This window comes from Pipistrellus kuhlii, unplaced genomic scaffold (genome assembly GCF_014108245.1).
Source record: "Pipistrellus kuhlii isolate mPipKuh1 unplaced genomic scaffold, mPipKuh1.p scaffold_m20_p_6, whole genome shotgun sequence".
NCBI lineage: Eukaryota > Metazoa > Chordata > Mammalia > Chiroptera > Vespertilionidae > Pipistrellus > Pipistrellus kuhlii.
In genome coordinates this window covers 27,016,345-27,029,757 of record NW_023425562.1, presented here as the reverse complement: position 1 = coordinate 27,029,757, position 13,413 = coordinate 27,016,345, and the positions used below count along the sequence as shown (strand labels likewise).

The following is a 13,413-nucleotide window of genomic DNA, read 5'->3' as shown; positions in this document are numbered from 1 at the left end:
GGAAAAGGTGCTTTAATTAATCCCTGCTCTAGGGCTGATGGTCTAATTAGGAAGGTCAGGCCAACACTCATAGAAAACTCAAGAGGCCAACAAGATTTAACAAAATACTAGTTTAAAATTTTCTCCACTCCCCTTGACAGCAATACAAAGGAAAAACAAGAATCTGACAATAGCAAAAGCCTAATCTGTACAAATTTCAAGACAACGAATTTTATATCTCCTTAAGATGTACCTCTGTCAGAGCTAAAGTCTGCCAATAACATCTTTTTTTTTTTTTTTTTTTTTTTTGGCAATAACTCCTGTGCCTGGGAGCAACAATATGACCTTCAGTACGATGGGCAGAAGCTGTTCTCAGCATTTACAGCATCACCTGATTGTATCACTAGTGAATCTTTGCACTATTGACCTAAGGTGTGGATGTATGACATTTCAGACTTTGGCATCATTTGGCAGCCATCATTTAACTAAAAACCATAAACCTGATTTAATGGATGGAAGATTGCCCGTATTTGAGATCTCTCTGGTGTAGTGCATTTTACTAAATAATGTTTTCATGTGTACTTAGGGAGTATCTGCTTAATAGGATCATGGCAACCTGCTTTGGACCAGCTAGGTTAGTAGTGGTCAGCAAACTCATTGGTCAACAGATTGAAATTTCTTTTGAGAGCCACATTTTTTAAACTTAAACTTTTTCTATTGCCACTTCTTCAAAATAGACTCGCCCAGGCCGTGGTATTTTGTGGAAGAGCCACACTCAAGGGGCCAAAGAGCCACATGTGGCTCACGAGCCGCAGTTTGCCAACTACGGGTAATAAAAAAGGCACAAAGTGGACTTGGCACCTGGTTTCAGGGGCATTGCCAACGTCCTACTTCCTTCTGCAAAATTCCCTTTTGATTTCCTCCCGTCCCCAGTAAATGAATCCTGGAGCGGACCGGCAGCCATCCCTAGATCCCAGAAGCTCTGAGCGCTTCTCAGCCGTGGCTCTGAGTGCTTTCCCCAGGTCAGGCTGCGCTTCAACACCACCCGGGAGGCTGTTCGAGCAAGAGCCTTAAGCCGCCCTCGGAGGCTGGACTCAGGAGTTCTGGGGGAAGCGCTGAGGAACCGGCCTGTTTTAAAAGCTCCCAGCGGTTTCTGTGCGCCCTCAGGTCTGGCAGTGATAACAGAACACCCTGTGCGCCTGTCAGCGCTGAGGCGAGCTGGGCTGCGGCCACACTCTCAGTGGACTTGCAGGAACTGTCTGGTTATGTGTGCGTGGCCACCAGGACTATCTACCTGGCTTACAGTGTGGTCCCTGCTCTGCAGTTGCAGTTCTCAGTCACAGTAATAAATAGACTTTCTTGTATTCACAATTCAGAGCAAATCTTGCTTCATGGAAAGTCATCAACAGTATTATCGCCTAAACCCAGAATATGGAGGATAAAGTAGCTGAAAAGGGTTGGTTATAAAGAGGACTCTGAACCACAAACACCACCGGGAGACCGGTCTAGGTTCAGGCCCTGCCCCACCAAGGGGGGGCGGGGGCCCCAGCTCCCTGCAGCAGGCCCGGAGCCCTTGTCAGCCTGGCATTTGCTGTCATGCCAGCCGGGCCTGCTGAAGCATAGAGGCCAATTGGTTAAGTGCTAGGGGCATAAGTCCAGCAGTGTAAGTCCTAGGGCACTGCTTTAGAATGCCAGGGAGTTGGTCAAGTCTAGTCCCAGGCAAACTGAGGAACCATGAGAAACAGCAACCGTCCCGTTCTTTCACGTGCATTTGAGCTGGGCACACAGTGGGTGAGAGCAGACATGTAAATTGTTAGAAACTCTGGCACCAGCCAGGTTTCCGACGTGAGAGGCTGTGGGTGGTGGATCCCCTCCATGTCAGCATTGCTTGAAGGTGGTTTGCAGTCCCACTCTCTGCATTTCTTTTCACTGCTTCTTAGCTCCCCATGTATAGGTAATGAAAAGCATATTTGGTGGGGGAGACTATAGATAACCAGATTTCCCACCCATCCAATAATACAACTATGCATCTATGGCTTCCAAACATAGGCAAAAATATCCTTTTCTAAGTGGGATTTTTTAAATAAAGTACCTGTTGTTTCTCCTTATACCTTGCTTATATTTTATCCCCACTTTTATATTGGCAGTCGCTACCATAATTTGGAAACAGTCAGATTGACACCGAGTTTTATATGCTACTTACTCGTATGCAAATAATGCTCTTCTGACTTGGAGAAAATGCATGAAAACTCTAGATCCAGAAGCTAGAAAATGGCCTTGTTATGAAATGCCAGTGTTTGAAGATGTGGCCTGTAACCCACAAATGCTGCCATGTCTCAAAGTAAACATCTTGTGTGAAGTACATTACAGACCTGAATGCGTGAGCTCTGTAGGAGAGCTTGAAGACAGAAAGGCTCACTTGAAATATGGGACAATAGTGGATCAGTACTAGTATGTTATACACCTGAAATTAATATAATGTTATGTCGATGATCCCTCCATTAAATAAGTACATAAATTCAAAAAAAGAAGGGAAGGCTCAGGTCTTTGATCTTGAAAAGGAAAAGAAAAGTCTAGGGACGTTACAGGCTTCGGTTTTCTAGAGCTTTTCAATGTTCCAGGAAAAGTACTCTTTATATATATATATATATATATTATTGATTTTTTACAGAGAGGAAGAGAGAGGGATAGAGAGTTAGAAACATCCATGAGAGAGAATCACCGATCAGCTGCCTCTTGCACGCCCCCCACAGGGGATGTGCCCGCAACTAAGGTACATGCCCTTGACCAGAATCGAACCTGGGACCTTTCAGTCCACAGGCCAACGCTCTATCCACTGAGCCAAACCGGTTTCGGCTTAAAAATTATGAGATACCAGGTAAGGATTAACGTGGGAGAATTATTTTAACAGTTTGAATATAATCGGCTCAAGCACTCACTCCTCTGATGCGGAGCTGAGGGCTGGGCTTGGGAGGATGGGATGGGATGGGATGGGATGGGATGGGATGGGATGGGGTGGGAATGCCCGGAGCCCTGTCTGGTGCTGTGTGCCTCCCGGGACCTCGCCACACCATTGCTGTGACAGGAGCATTCTCCAGGGCGTTCATTAGTGCATGTGTGGTCCCCGGCTCCCAGAGCGCTGACATCACGGTGTCCGTGGGGGCTGTTGTTTATGAGAGTGCTGTGTTCACGCTGCAGAGGGACCTCATTGTGTCTGCAGATCACCACGGGTTTGTAAAACCTACTTTAACTCTTAATGTTACAATGGGAGTCAGGTGCATGCTGAGGTGGAATGAGTCTGTTAACGTGTTTGATTTTTTTTTTTCTCCTCTGAGAACCCTTTGGCATTTAACATGACGTAAAAGTCTGTATCTCGCACCCTGTTGATTCTTCCATCAAAACTATTTCAGCCAAAACCAGTTTGGCTTAGTGGATAGAGCATCGTTCTGCGGACTGAAAGGTCCCAGATTCGATTCCGGTCAAGGGCACGTACCTTGGTTGCAGGCACATCCCCAGTAGGGGATGTTTCTCGCTCTCTATCCCTCTCCCTTCCTCTAAAAAAATCAATAAAATAAAATAAAAATTATATATATATATATATATATATATATATATATATATATATATATATTATTTTTTTTTAACTATTTCAGTGCTTAGTAAAGAAATAAACTTTTCCTCAGAACTTAGAGAGCAAGACATCCTGGTCGGAAAGGAGAGGTTCTCCAAGCTGTCCCCGAGTACCCGTGAAAGACAGCTCCCTGTTGGGGAGCCTGCATGATTCCTAAGCCGGGACCCTCAGGCGGGATCCCTGGACGTGATGCTGCCGTTCTAAAGAGACCCGCCGGCCACAGTTACTTTGGGATTCCCCGGCACCCCTGGCTGCCAGCCGCAGAGGCGGGACAGCGGGTGTTATTCCGTAGCCACAGCAGAACCGCTCCCTTGTTGCACCGCGTAGCCATCCAGGCGGGAGGGGAGCTTCAAGAAGCCACAGGGACTTTTTTGCCTTCTAAACAGACGGTTAATTATCAAGAGATCACGCTTGTTTGTTTGAAATAAATGAGCTGATCTCTCTCCTGGGTGTTTTTCTTAGTAAAACATTGTAAAGGCTTTTAAGAAGGGGGGGAAAAAACTGTAACCAACTCCACACTATCTAAATATTAAGACACTAAGCTCATATAGTACACACACACACACACACACACACACACACACAGAGTTGCCCTACTAGTGAATGTGGTACATTCAGATAAAACATTAGAGACCAGCAGGTTGGCTGATAGGTATAATCACCTACAATCACCTAGACCAAATTTATGTTTAGTGCAATATAGATTAAAAATAATTTATCAAAAATGTATATGTTTTTACCAACTATCATTAATGCTAAACCACAGATTTAAGGACAGTGACATAAGAGCAGATATAATGAAAGGCTTTGTACTTAATATCAGTTCCATTATGAGAAAAGTTTAGACTTTGTGAACTATTTCCTTGAGATATATGATGCTTGGGCCCTCTGTCTGTGGACCTAAGCCATTAGTCGACATCCCCCAAGGGCTCCTGGGCAGCCAGAGAGATGTCTGACTGCCAGCTTAGACCAAATCCACCAAGGAGGGGCCTAAGCCAGCAGGTGGACATCCCCCAAGGGGTCCCAGACTGTGAGAGGGCATAGGCCAGGCTGAGGGACCCCCCTACTCCCCAAGTGCACGAATTTTCATGCACTGGGCCTCTAGTAAATAAATAATAACTACAACTGTAAACCTACTTTTGCCCCGCCCTGTATGATTTGCATAGGAAAGTATAACAAATACTTTCCTATTACAAATCTATAATGAGCTAATCAGTTTTCAACAACAAACGTAAAACGGGTGTTTGACATTCACACCTTTGGGTCAGTGTGACGTTCCTGAGAGAGACTGAAACCTTTGGGGTGGGTGATAGACTGTCACAGGAGGGCTTCTTGCACTTCTCACTCAGCAAACCCGATGGAAGTTCAGCTTTCTGAGTTGGACCTCAATAGGACCTTCCCCTAACCAGCCAATAATTCTATTTCTTCATATATATATATATATATATATATATATATATATATAGTTAATTTTTTACAGAGAGGAATAGAGAGTTAGAAATATCGATGAGAGAGAAACATTAATCAGCTGCCTCTTGCACACCCCCCACTGGGGATGTGCCTGCAACCAATGTACATGCCCTTGACTGGAATCGAATCTGGGACCTTTCAGTCCGCAGGCCGATGCTCTATCTACTGAGCCAAATCAGTTTTGGCTCTTCTTCTTTTTTAATGTAAATCAAATTTTATTTTTTCCATGCAATAACCATTAATATCTCAAAAAAACTATTTTAAATATAATAACTTACATGCAATAAACATTAATATTTCAAGAAAAAACGTTTTTAAATATAATATTACCAAAACTGTACTAACATAGTATAATATCACAAAAGATGTAGGAAATATTAAAAACCTGCAAATAACAGGATTACTTCTATTATATTCTAAAATATTTTTTTCCTCTGCCTCTATTTTTATTCATTAGTTTATGTTATTCATTATATTCCACAAATGAGTGAGATCCTGTGATATTTATCTTTCCCCTACTGGCTTATTTCGCTTAGCATGATGCTCTTCAGGTCCATCCTCTTTCTTCTTCAAAGTAGTTAGTATTTTGCCAAAATCGGTTTGTCTCAGTGGATAGAGCGTTGGCCTGTGGACTGAAAGGTCCTGGGTTCGATTCCAGTCAAGGGCATGTTCCTTGGTTGCAGGCACATTCCCAATAGGGGGTGTGCAAGAGGCAGCTGGTCGATGTTTCTCTCTCATCAATGTTTCTAACTCTCTATCCCTCTCAATTCCTCTCTATGTAAAATCAATAAAATATATTTAATAAAAAAAAAAAGGATTTTCAAAGTAGTTAGTATTTAAGTTTTCTCCCGTCTTCTCTTATCTTTACAATGGAAGGCAAACACTAATCCAGTTCCTCAAGGATGTATGAATTATGTTTATATTTACACCATGTATATATAATGGTTTGCTGACATTCAGAATTGTATGTTTTGATTGTGATAAATTTGCCTGGTGACAGATGATTACTAAACTTAGTGTGGTGATCACTATGTCGCATAACTATATTGTACACCCAGAAATAATATATTGCATACCAACTATACTTAAATAAATAAATACTATATTTTGATTATAACTTTGATAGTTGTCAAATGCCTATATGGATTTGAAATACATTCTCTCTTATTTAGCAATGCTTATATCATAAAATGAAATGTTTAAAATCAAAGTGGATGTCAGATCATTAAGCACTTAAGTAGTTTAACATGTTTTAAATGAATGTACCCTTTGTAGCATCACCTTTGGAAATCACTCCTCAAGCTAATGAGCCCTCAGATCCCAAGCCTGCGTCCCCAGGCCCCGAGGTGATCAGTACGCCTGAGCATGCGCTTAGGGAAAGATACCTTCGCTCCAGCCGAGAGCATGGGAGTGCTGTGCTCTGAGTACTAGGGCCTTCTTACGACTGGTTGATCAGCATGGTTTTTAAATGTCTTGTGTGACATCTTTAACTGCTCAGCCTTAAACATAAATGTTCTGTTATTTCCACAAAGAGAACTTTTCACTGGCTTCATACTGGGTCCCCATCCAGCCCTGACAGGTTGTAGCCTCCAGTTGTTATCAACAGACCACTCAAAGTCATTACTGTTGCACGTAGTTTTTGTAAAAAAAAAAAAAAGGGGGGGGGGGGCTAAAGTTTCAGTGGTAATGTCTGAAATTATACAATTTACAAAATGTCTCACTGTGTCCTTGTTGCTGGGTTTGTGGGACCCTCTGTCTCTCTTGTGTCCCTGTCTTTCTCTGCCTCGGTCCTCTCTCTTGTCTTCCCCTCTTATTCACTCAGCACTGTCTTTCTCTCCCCCGCGTGTGTCTCTGTTTCCCTCTCTGCCCCTTTCCTTTCTTTTTTCATGTATCTCTCTATCTCCACAGACCATGAAACTGAAGTGGTATAAGCATATGTATTATTATTTGTCTTCTTTTTAAAATCAAATCCAATATGCCGTGTTCTGATTTTCCCCTTGTGGATCAACAGCCTTAACAATTACTAAAAGTGTGTGTGTGTGTGTGTGTGTGTGTATGTACATTCTTATCTCCATATGTTTATTTCAAACATAAATATATACATGATAAATAAACGATAGGTAGATAGGTAGGTAGGTGAGGGTGGATGGATGGATGGATAACATGACAAACAGCAGGTGTCCCTCAAACCCCTTTATGAGGCTGATTATTTAAAGAACGGGTGGGGATGTGCCCGCAACCAAGGTACATGCCCTGGACCAGAATCGAACCTGGGACCTTTCAGTCCGCAGGCCAACGCTCTATCCACTGAGCCAAACCGGTTTTGGCTGGCTTCCTTTTTTTTAATTGCCCCCTCACAAGTCCCACTCCCACCCTCAATACTTGCAAATGAATCAATGGATGACACCCCTTGCTTTGATTGCGTCCACTGTGAAAAGTGTGGAAGAAATAACCACTCCCACCGCCCCAGACACCTTTTTCCAAACATTCAATGGCCACTCTAAGCTCCGCCCTTTCATAGGTATCTCTTGTTCCAGCGCAGGCAGCCTGATGTGAGCTCAGGAGAGGGTCGTTGTCTCTTGCTTGAGCAGAAGAGCAAGTGGGTGGATAGGTGTATGTGGGGGTGGGTGGGTGGGAAGGGAGGAGGTGCTGGGCGGTGAGGTTGTCTCTGAGGCTTTCTTACTAGTCTGGAATTGTCAGGAATGTCAGGTCTATCTGTGTTCAAATTTAAATCTGAAATGCATTCAAATGCTAGATAAGATAAACCATCTGCCACACGATCCATCCATTAGGGTAAATAACTAGGTATTTAATAAAGTTATTGAATGTTGAAATGACTTAAGCATGTTGAGTCAGAAATTCCAACTCTTATAAAATAGTTCCAGACGTTTCTCTTGGGAAAGGAAGGAGGCCCATTCCTAGCATATGCCCAGAGAACTAAAAACATGTCACACAAAAACTCATACACGAATGTTCATAACAGCACTGTTTACAATGGCCAAACAGTGCAAACAATTGTCCGTCAAATGATGCATGGGTAAGCATGCTGAGTGAAAGAAGCCAGACATAGAGGCCAGGTATTCTATGATTTCATTTATGTGCAATGTCCAGAATAGGCAGAGCCAGAAAGGGATTAGTGGTTGCCAGAGGCTGGGGGGGGGGGGGGGGGGGGGGGGGGACTGCCGATGGTGGTGTGGGGTTTCCTCTGAGGCTGATGTTCTCAGCATGATTATGTGATGAATGCATAACTCTACGAATAGACTAAACACCACTGAATTGTGCGCTTTAACTGGGTGAATTGTACGGTACATAAATTATATCTCTGTTAAATCATTACATACAAAATGAAAAGAAAAAGAAGACATACAATTTAAAATCAGAGAGTCTTAGCACTAGGAGAAACCTTAAAGGTTATCTCATACAAATACGTGCGTATGAGACTGCAAAGTGTTTGAGTTTTTTTGGACAATTTCCTCTCCCTTTTATGCCAGTTGCCTGTTGCCAGACTCTGGGCTGCTGCAGAAATATTAAGGAACTCAGCAGTTGCCTTTGCAGCCTTTTATTTTATAGCCACACGGAGATTTGATCACCTCAGACTTCCATGGCTGTTTGTTTCTCTTGCCCATCCGGTGACGCAGAATGTAAAGCTACAAGTTCACAGAGCAAAACCCCACACAAAGTCCAACTCCATGAGGACATCATCAGCTAATGTTAAGGTTCTGGCTATACGTCCATTAACACGACAGGGACGGTGGGCCTACACCCCCCCACCACCATCACTTCCGGCTTCTCCCTGTCCTTTCTCCACATCCCCCACTCCTCCCAGCTGCCTTGAAGGGGTGATCTGTCAGCCCCAGTGACAATCATGGGCACCCTCTTTTTGGACAAAGGACTTGGAGGCTCAGTTCATAGCACATGGCTGTCAAGGCGAATCTTTTTTTTAAGTTGTAGCCAACATGTAAGTATTCTGCGGCCCTCTCCTTCCCTTCTTTCTAGTCATCTGCTGCATTTTATTCAGCCAGCTTCACTCCCTCACCAGCTGATAAGAATGTGTCTAGACAAGTCACATTAGCTTGGGGGCCTTTCTGGAAAGGTCTGGAAGCCCAGGGCAAGCCCAGGAACCGGAAACACACTGCTGAACGTCACCCCCTGGCGGCGGTGGCCCTCCGTGACCATCCGAGTCGCGGGTCTTTGCGCAGCCACACTGCACCTGCCTGATTGGAGCACAGCCCTCTCCTCAGGTTCAGAGACCCTGTGGCCTCTCTGCCATACCCAGCACCGAGCATAATGCCTTATGCCGCCAGGTGTCCTGGAGATGTTTCTGGAACTTTGATCTCAAGCCTGCGCATGACTTCTGTTTCCTCGCCATGTGTTTCTCTCTTGGCCTGTTGGCATCCTGCAGGCCTTGCCACAGTTGTACCAAAACTACTGAGTCAGGTCCAAAGCTGAAGGAGTCCTAGACCCGTGGTCGGCAAACTGCGGCTCACGAGCCACATGCGGCTCTTTGGCCCCTTGAGTGTGTCTCTTCCACAAAATACCACGGCCTGGGCGAGTCTATTTTGAAGAAGTGGCGTTAGAAGTTTAAGTTTAAAAAATTTGACTCTCAAAAGAAATTTCAGTCGTTGTACTGTTGATATTTGGCTCTATTGACTAATGAGTTTGCCAACCACTGCTCTAGACCCTCCCCCACCACCACCACCAGCACATCACACTGTTGGGCACCACAGCCTTGACCATCTTGAGTCTGAGCTTGCCCTTCCTGATGTCAACCCCGTCCTGCTTGTTTTGTCTTTCCAGCCAGCCTTTCTTTGCGTCCTTCCATCCCTTACCCCTCACACGTGCTCCCCTCCCCATCCACCAAGCACTGATGAGTCTCAGGCAGCCTCTGCCTGGAAGAAGTTACACACACACACCCATACATACCCCACGGCCCCTCCCCTCATTCCCCCCACATGGAGCCAAGGAGAAAAGAGAACCTCTGCAGTCAGGTTTCCCCAGCTCAGATCTGAGCCTAGGCACTCAACTACCAGTGTCCATGTCCAAACCGTACATATTGTTGTATGACTCCTCTTAGACACCTTTCTTACGTTTTACGCTAAAATGTTCCCAGAGAAATATGTCATTGTCCATGGGACTATAGCAAACTCTCTTCTAAAGACATTTGCTTTCAATCTAAACTTCTTCCCTAAAAGAGGGGCTCCTCTCTCCATTGTACCTCTCAGCACATAAAGCAAAAACTGATTTGGAGTGACTAAGAAGACCAAGAATAATACCGTAAAGTGTTATGTAATTCAAGCTTGATGTTCCAAGGAGAATTGTGTCAGATAACTTGACAGAGCCTTGTCTGGAAGCAAAGGCTAAAGTCGTGATTCTTTGAGTCCCTGATGAAAATGCCTAATTATTTGTTTCTGTTCCCACACAAGTCAGTTTCTCCGGGGAATGTCTTCGGCATGCTCCAAGGTACATTTTCCTCGGAGAATTAGGCTTTTACAGCAAGAATCTGAGGTGTAAGAGTGGGAGTATTGTGGAGGGGAAAAGCAAAAGCTAAGAAATTATTTTTTTTTTAAATAATGCTTAAGGAAAATTATGTTCCCATCACTATAGAGTAGATTTATTTAATCCTCTGCTCTGGGTCCTGGTGGATCCCATTACTAAAACTTAATACTCACCCCAGTTGTTTGGTGAGATTATAATTGAGAAACTACAGATAGACTCTATATATAAATCTTATTGTACCTTTAAGAAATGTGTAAGAGCAACAAAAACCATGAAGCCTTGCCATGGTGGCAGGGAAGGTCCCTTGGCTCCATCCTCCTGCCTTTGAAACTACAGGGAATTCTGATCCTGCGCAGGCCTCGTGGGGCGTGCTTGGGGGAGAGAAGCAGAGAGGCCAGAGCTATGTAGGTAACTATTTCCGCACACAGCTGCACTGAAAGGAATTGAAAGCTACTGGAACTCATAAGTGAAATTAAATAGGTTGCAGGACACAAGATCAAATGCAGAAATCAATAAAATATATTAAAAATAAATAAATAGATAGATATGTCATGTCAATTAATTAGAAAACTCATTTAAGATGGCAATTCTCCCCAAACTGATCTATAAATTTTTTTAAATGGGCAATTTCAATCAAAACACCAGCAGGCTTTTTAAATAGAAATTGACAAGCTAATCTTAAAATATATGTGGAAATTCAAATGACCCTCCGTTCCCTCTCTCATCGAGGTTAGAAGAGTTTAAGACCACTTCTTTATATATATATATATATATAAATATAAATTTTAAAAAAACAATTTTATATATAATTGATTTTTTACAGAGAGGAAGGGAGAGGGACAGGGAGTTAGAAACATCAATGAAAGAAAAACATCGATCAGCTGCCTCTTGCAGACTCCCTACTAGGGATGTGCCTGCAACCAGTATACATGCCCTTGACTGGAATCGAACCTGGGACCCTTCAGTCTGCAAACCGATGCTCTATCCACTGAGCAAAACCTGTTTTGGCAGGACTCTTGTTCTTATAAAAGAATAAAACTCAATGGGGATGTAAAGTACAGCATAGGGAATATAGCCAATAATATTGTAATAACTATAGATGGTGTCAGGTAGGTACTAGACTTAGCACTTAGTAAATTATATAAATATTTAACTACTATGAAATAATATAAAATAATATTGAATGTTAACTGTAATTTAAATTTTTTTAAAAGCAAATGAAACTAACAAGACATACAACCCAATTTTTTAAATGGGTAAAATATTTGAACAGACACTTCAAAAGAAGATATGCAAGTAGCCAACAATTACATGAAAAAATATCCAACCTCATTAAAGAAATGCAAACTGAAATCATAATTAGGTGTCACTACACCTCCAATAGAGTATAATAATTAAAATTAAGAAGACTGATAAAAACCAAGTATTGGTGAGGATGTAGAAAAATTAGAGCTCCTAGACATTGCTCTTGACAATGTAAAATAGAATAGCCACTTTGGAAACCAACTTAGCAGTTTTTTAAAGTTAAACATTCACTGACCATTTTACCCAGTTAATTCCACTTCTGTGTATAAACCCAAGAGAAGTGAAAATAAAAGTTCACACAAAGACTGTTGCACAAATATTCCTAGCGGCATTATTCGTAACAGCCAAAAACTAGAAATAATCCTCCCAGCTGGGTTGGATGTTGACCTATGAACCAAGAGGTCACAGTTCCATTCCCAATCAGGTATCAATCCCCAGTAGGGGGCAGGAGGAGGCTGCTGATCTGTGATTCTCCTCATCATTGATGTTTCTCTCTATCCCTCTTCCTTTCTTTCTGAAATCAATAAATATGCCGGTATATATTTTTAAAGTAGTTTCTAACAAATTAAAAAAACACAACAACAACAACTAGAAATAACCCAAATGTCCATCAACTGGTGAATGAATAAATAATTGCCCCCTAAGCGCTCTGATAGCCCCAACCTTGCCCGCCACTCAACACTTCACTTGCCTTTAGGATGGTGTCTCCTGCTTATACTTTATTAAAGTTATTGAATAACAAGAACTTTAAGACTGTTAGCTATGTGGATATCTGGTTAATGAATGTCACTACCTTTTGACTTGCAATTTTTTTTTCGGAGAACTTCCTGGAGCGACGAGGGTGTTTGACAGGTTAATTTGCATGATGATGACATACATGCATCGGTCTTTCATCACACACAGAATTCAAGATCTGGGCATTTTCCCACGCGTCAGGTAGACTTCCTCAAGGAAAATAATTCATGCGCTCCCTGCAAACTTCGGGGGGCAGTTTCTTTTTACTTTTAACTCTTTAAAGGGTTATAGAACACATGCGTGCTCTCACGTGTAACTTTTTCAAATTGTAGGAGTTCTTCGATCACGTGAAGAAGCTGTGGGATGATGAAGGCGTGAAGGCGTGCTTCGAGAGGTCCAACGAATACCAGCTGATCGACTGCGCACAATAGTAAGTCCGCCCAGCCAGGCTCAGGCTTCTTGAGGCTCGGATTGCACCACAGGGCACTGCCTTCCCGGGGCCACTGGTGTCTCTCTTAAGCTAGGGATAATTAAGTAACGTCTCACTGCAGAAATCAGCTGTCAAAACAAGGCACATGTAGGAGATGGAAAACTGAAAATCCAGTAGGAATCAATGTTTCGGGGAAGAATCAGAAGCGTGTGGCATTATTTTTATCCTGACCTTTGTTTTCAGTTCTGTTCATTTTCACTTCTGTAGGGTCGTAGGTATAATGTGATGAGATATTCGTTATCATAGTTCAGTTTTGTAGCGGGGACCCCAAATTAAAATAATAGCAACACTGCAATCAAGCTCAAGC

At 42.8% G+C, this 13,413-nt stretch overlaps 1 protein-coding gene across 2 annotated transcripts in view; it reads left to right on the top strand.

Annotated features, from left to right (window-relative positions):
• The window catches only part of GNAL (G protein subunit alpha L), an 83,182-nt gene that overhangs the window by 42,423 nt on the left and 27,346 nt on the right, over positions 1–13,413 (top strand). For both annotated transcript variants that reach the window (XM_036417908.2, XM_036417909.2), the window contains exon 5: positions 12,949–13,046. In XM_036417908.2, the coding sequence (XP_036273801.1) occupies positions 12,949–13,046 (98 nt within the window). The remainder of the gene's footprint in view (positions 1–12,948; positions 13,047–13,413) is intronic.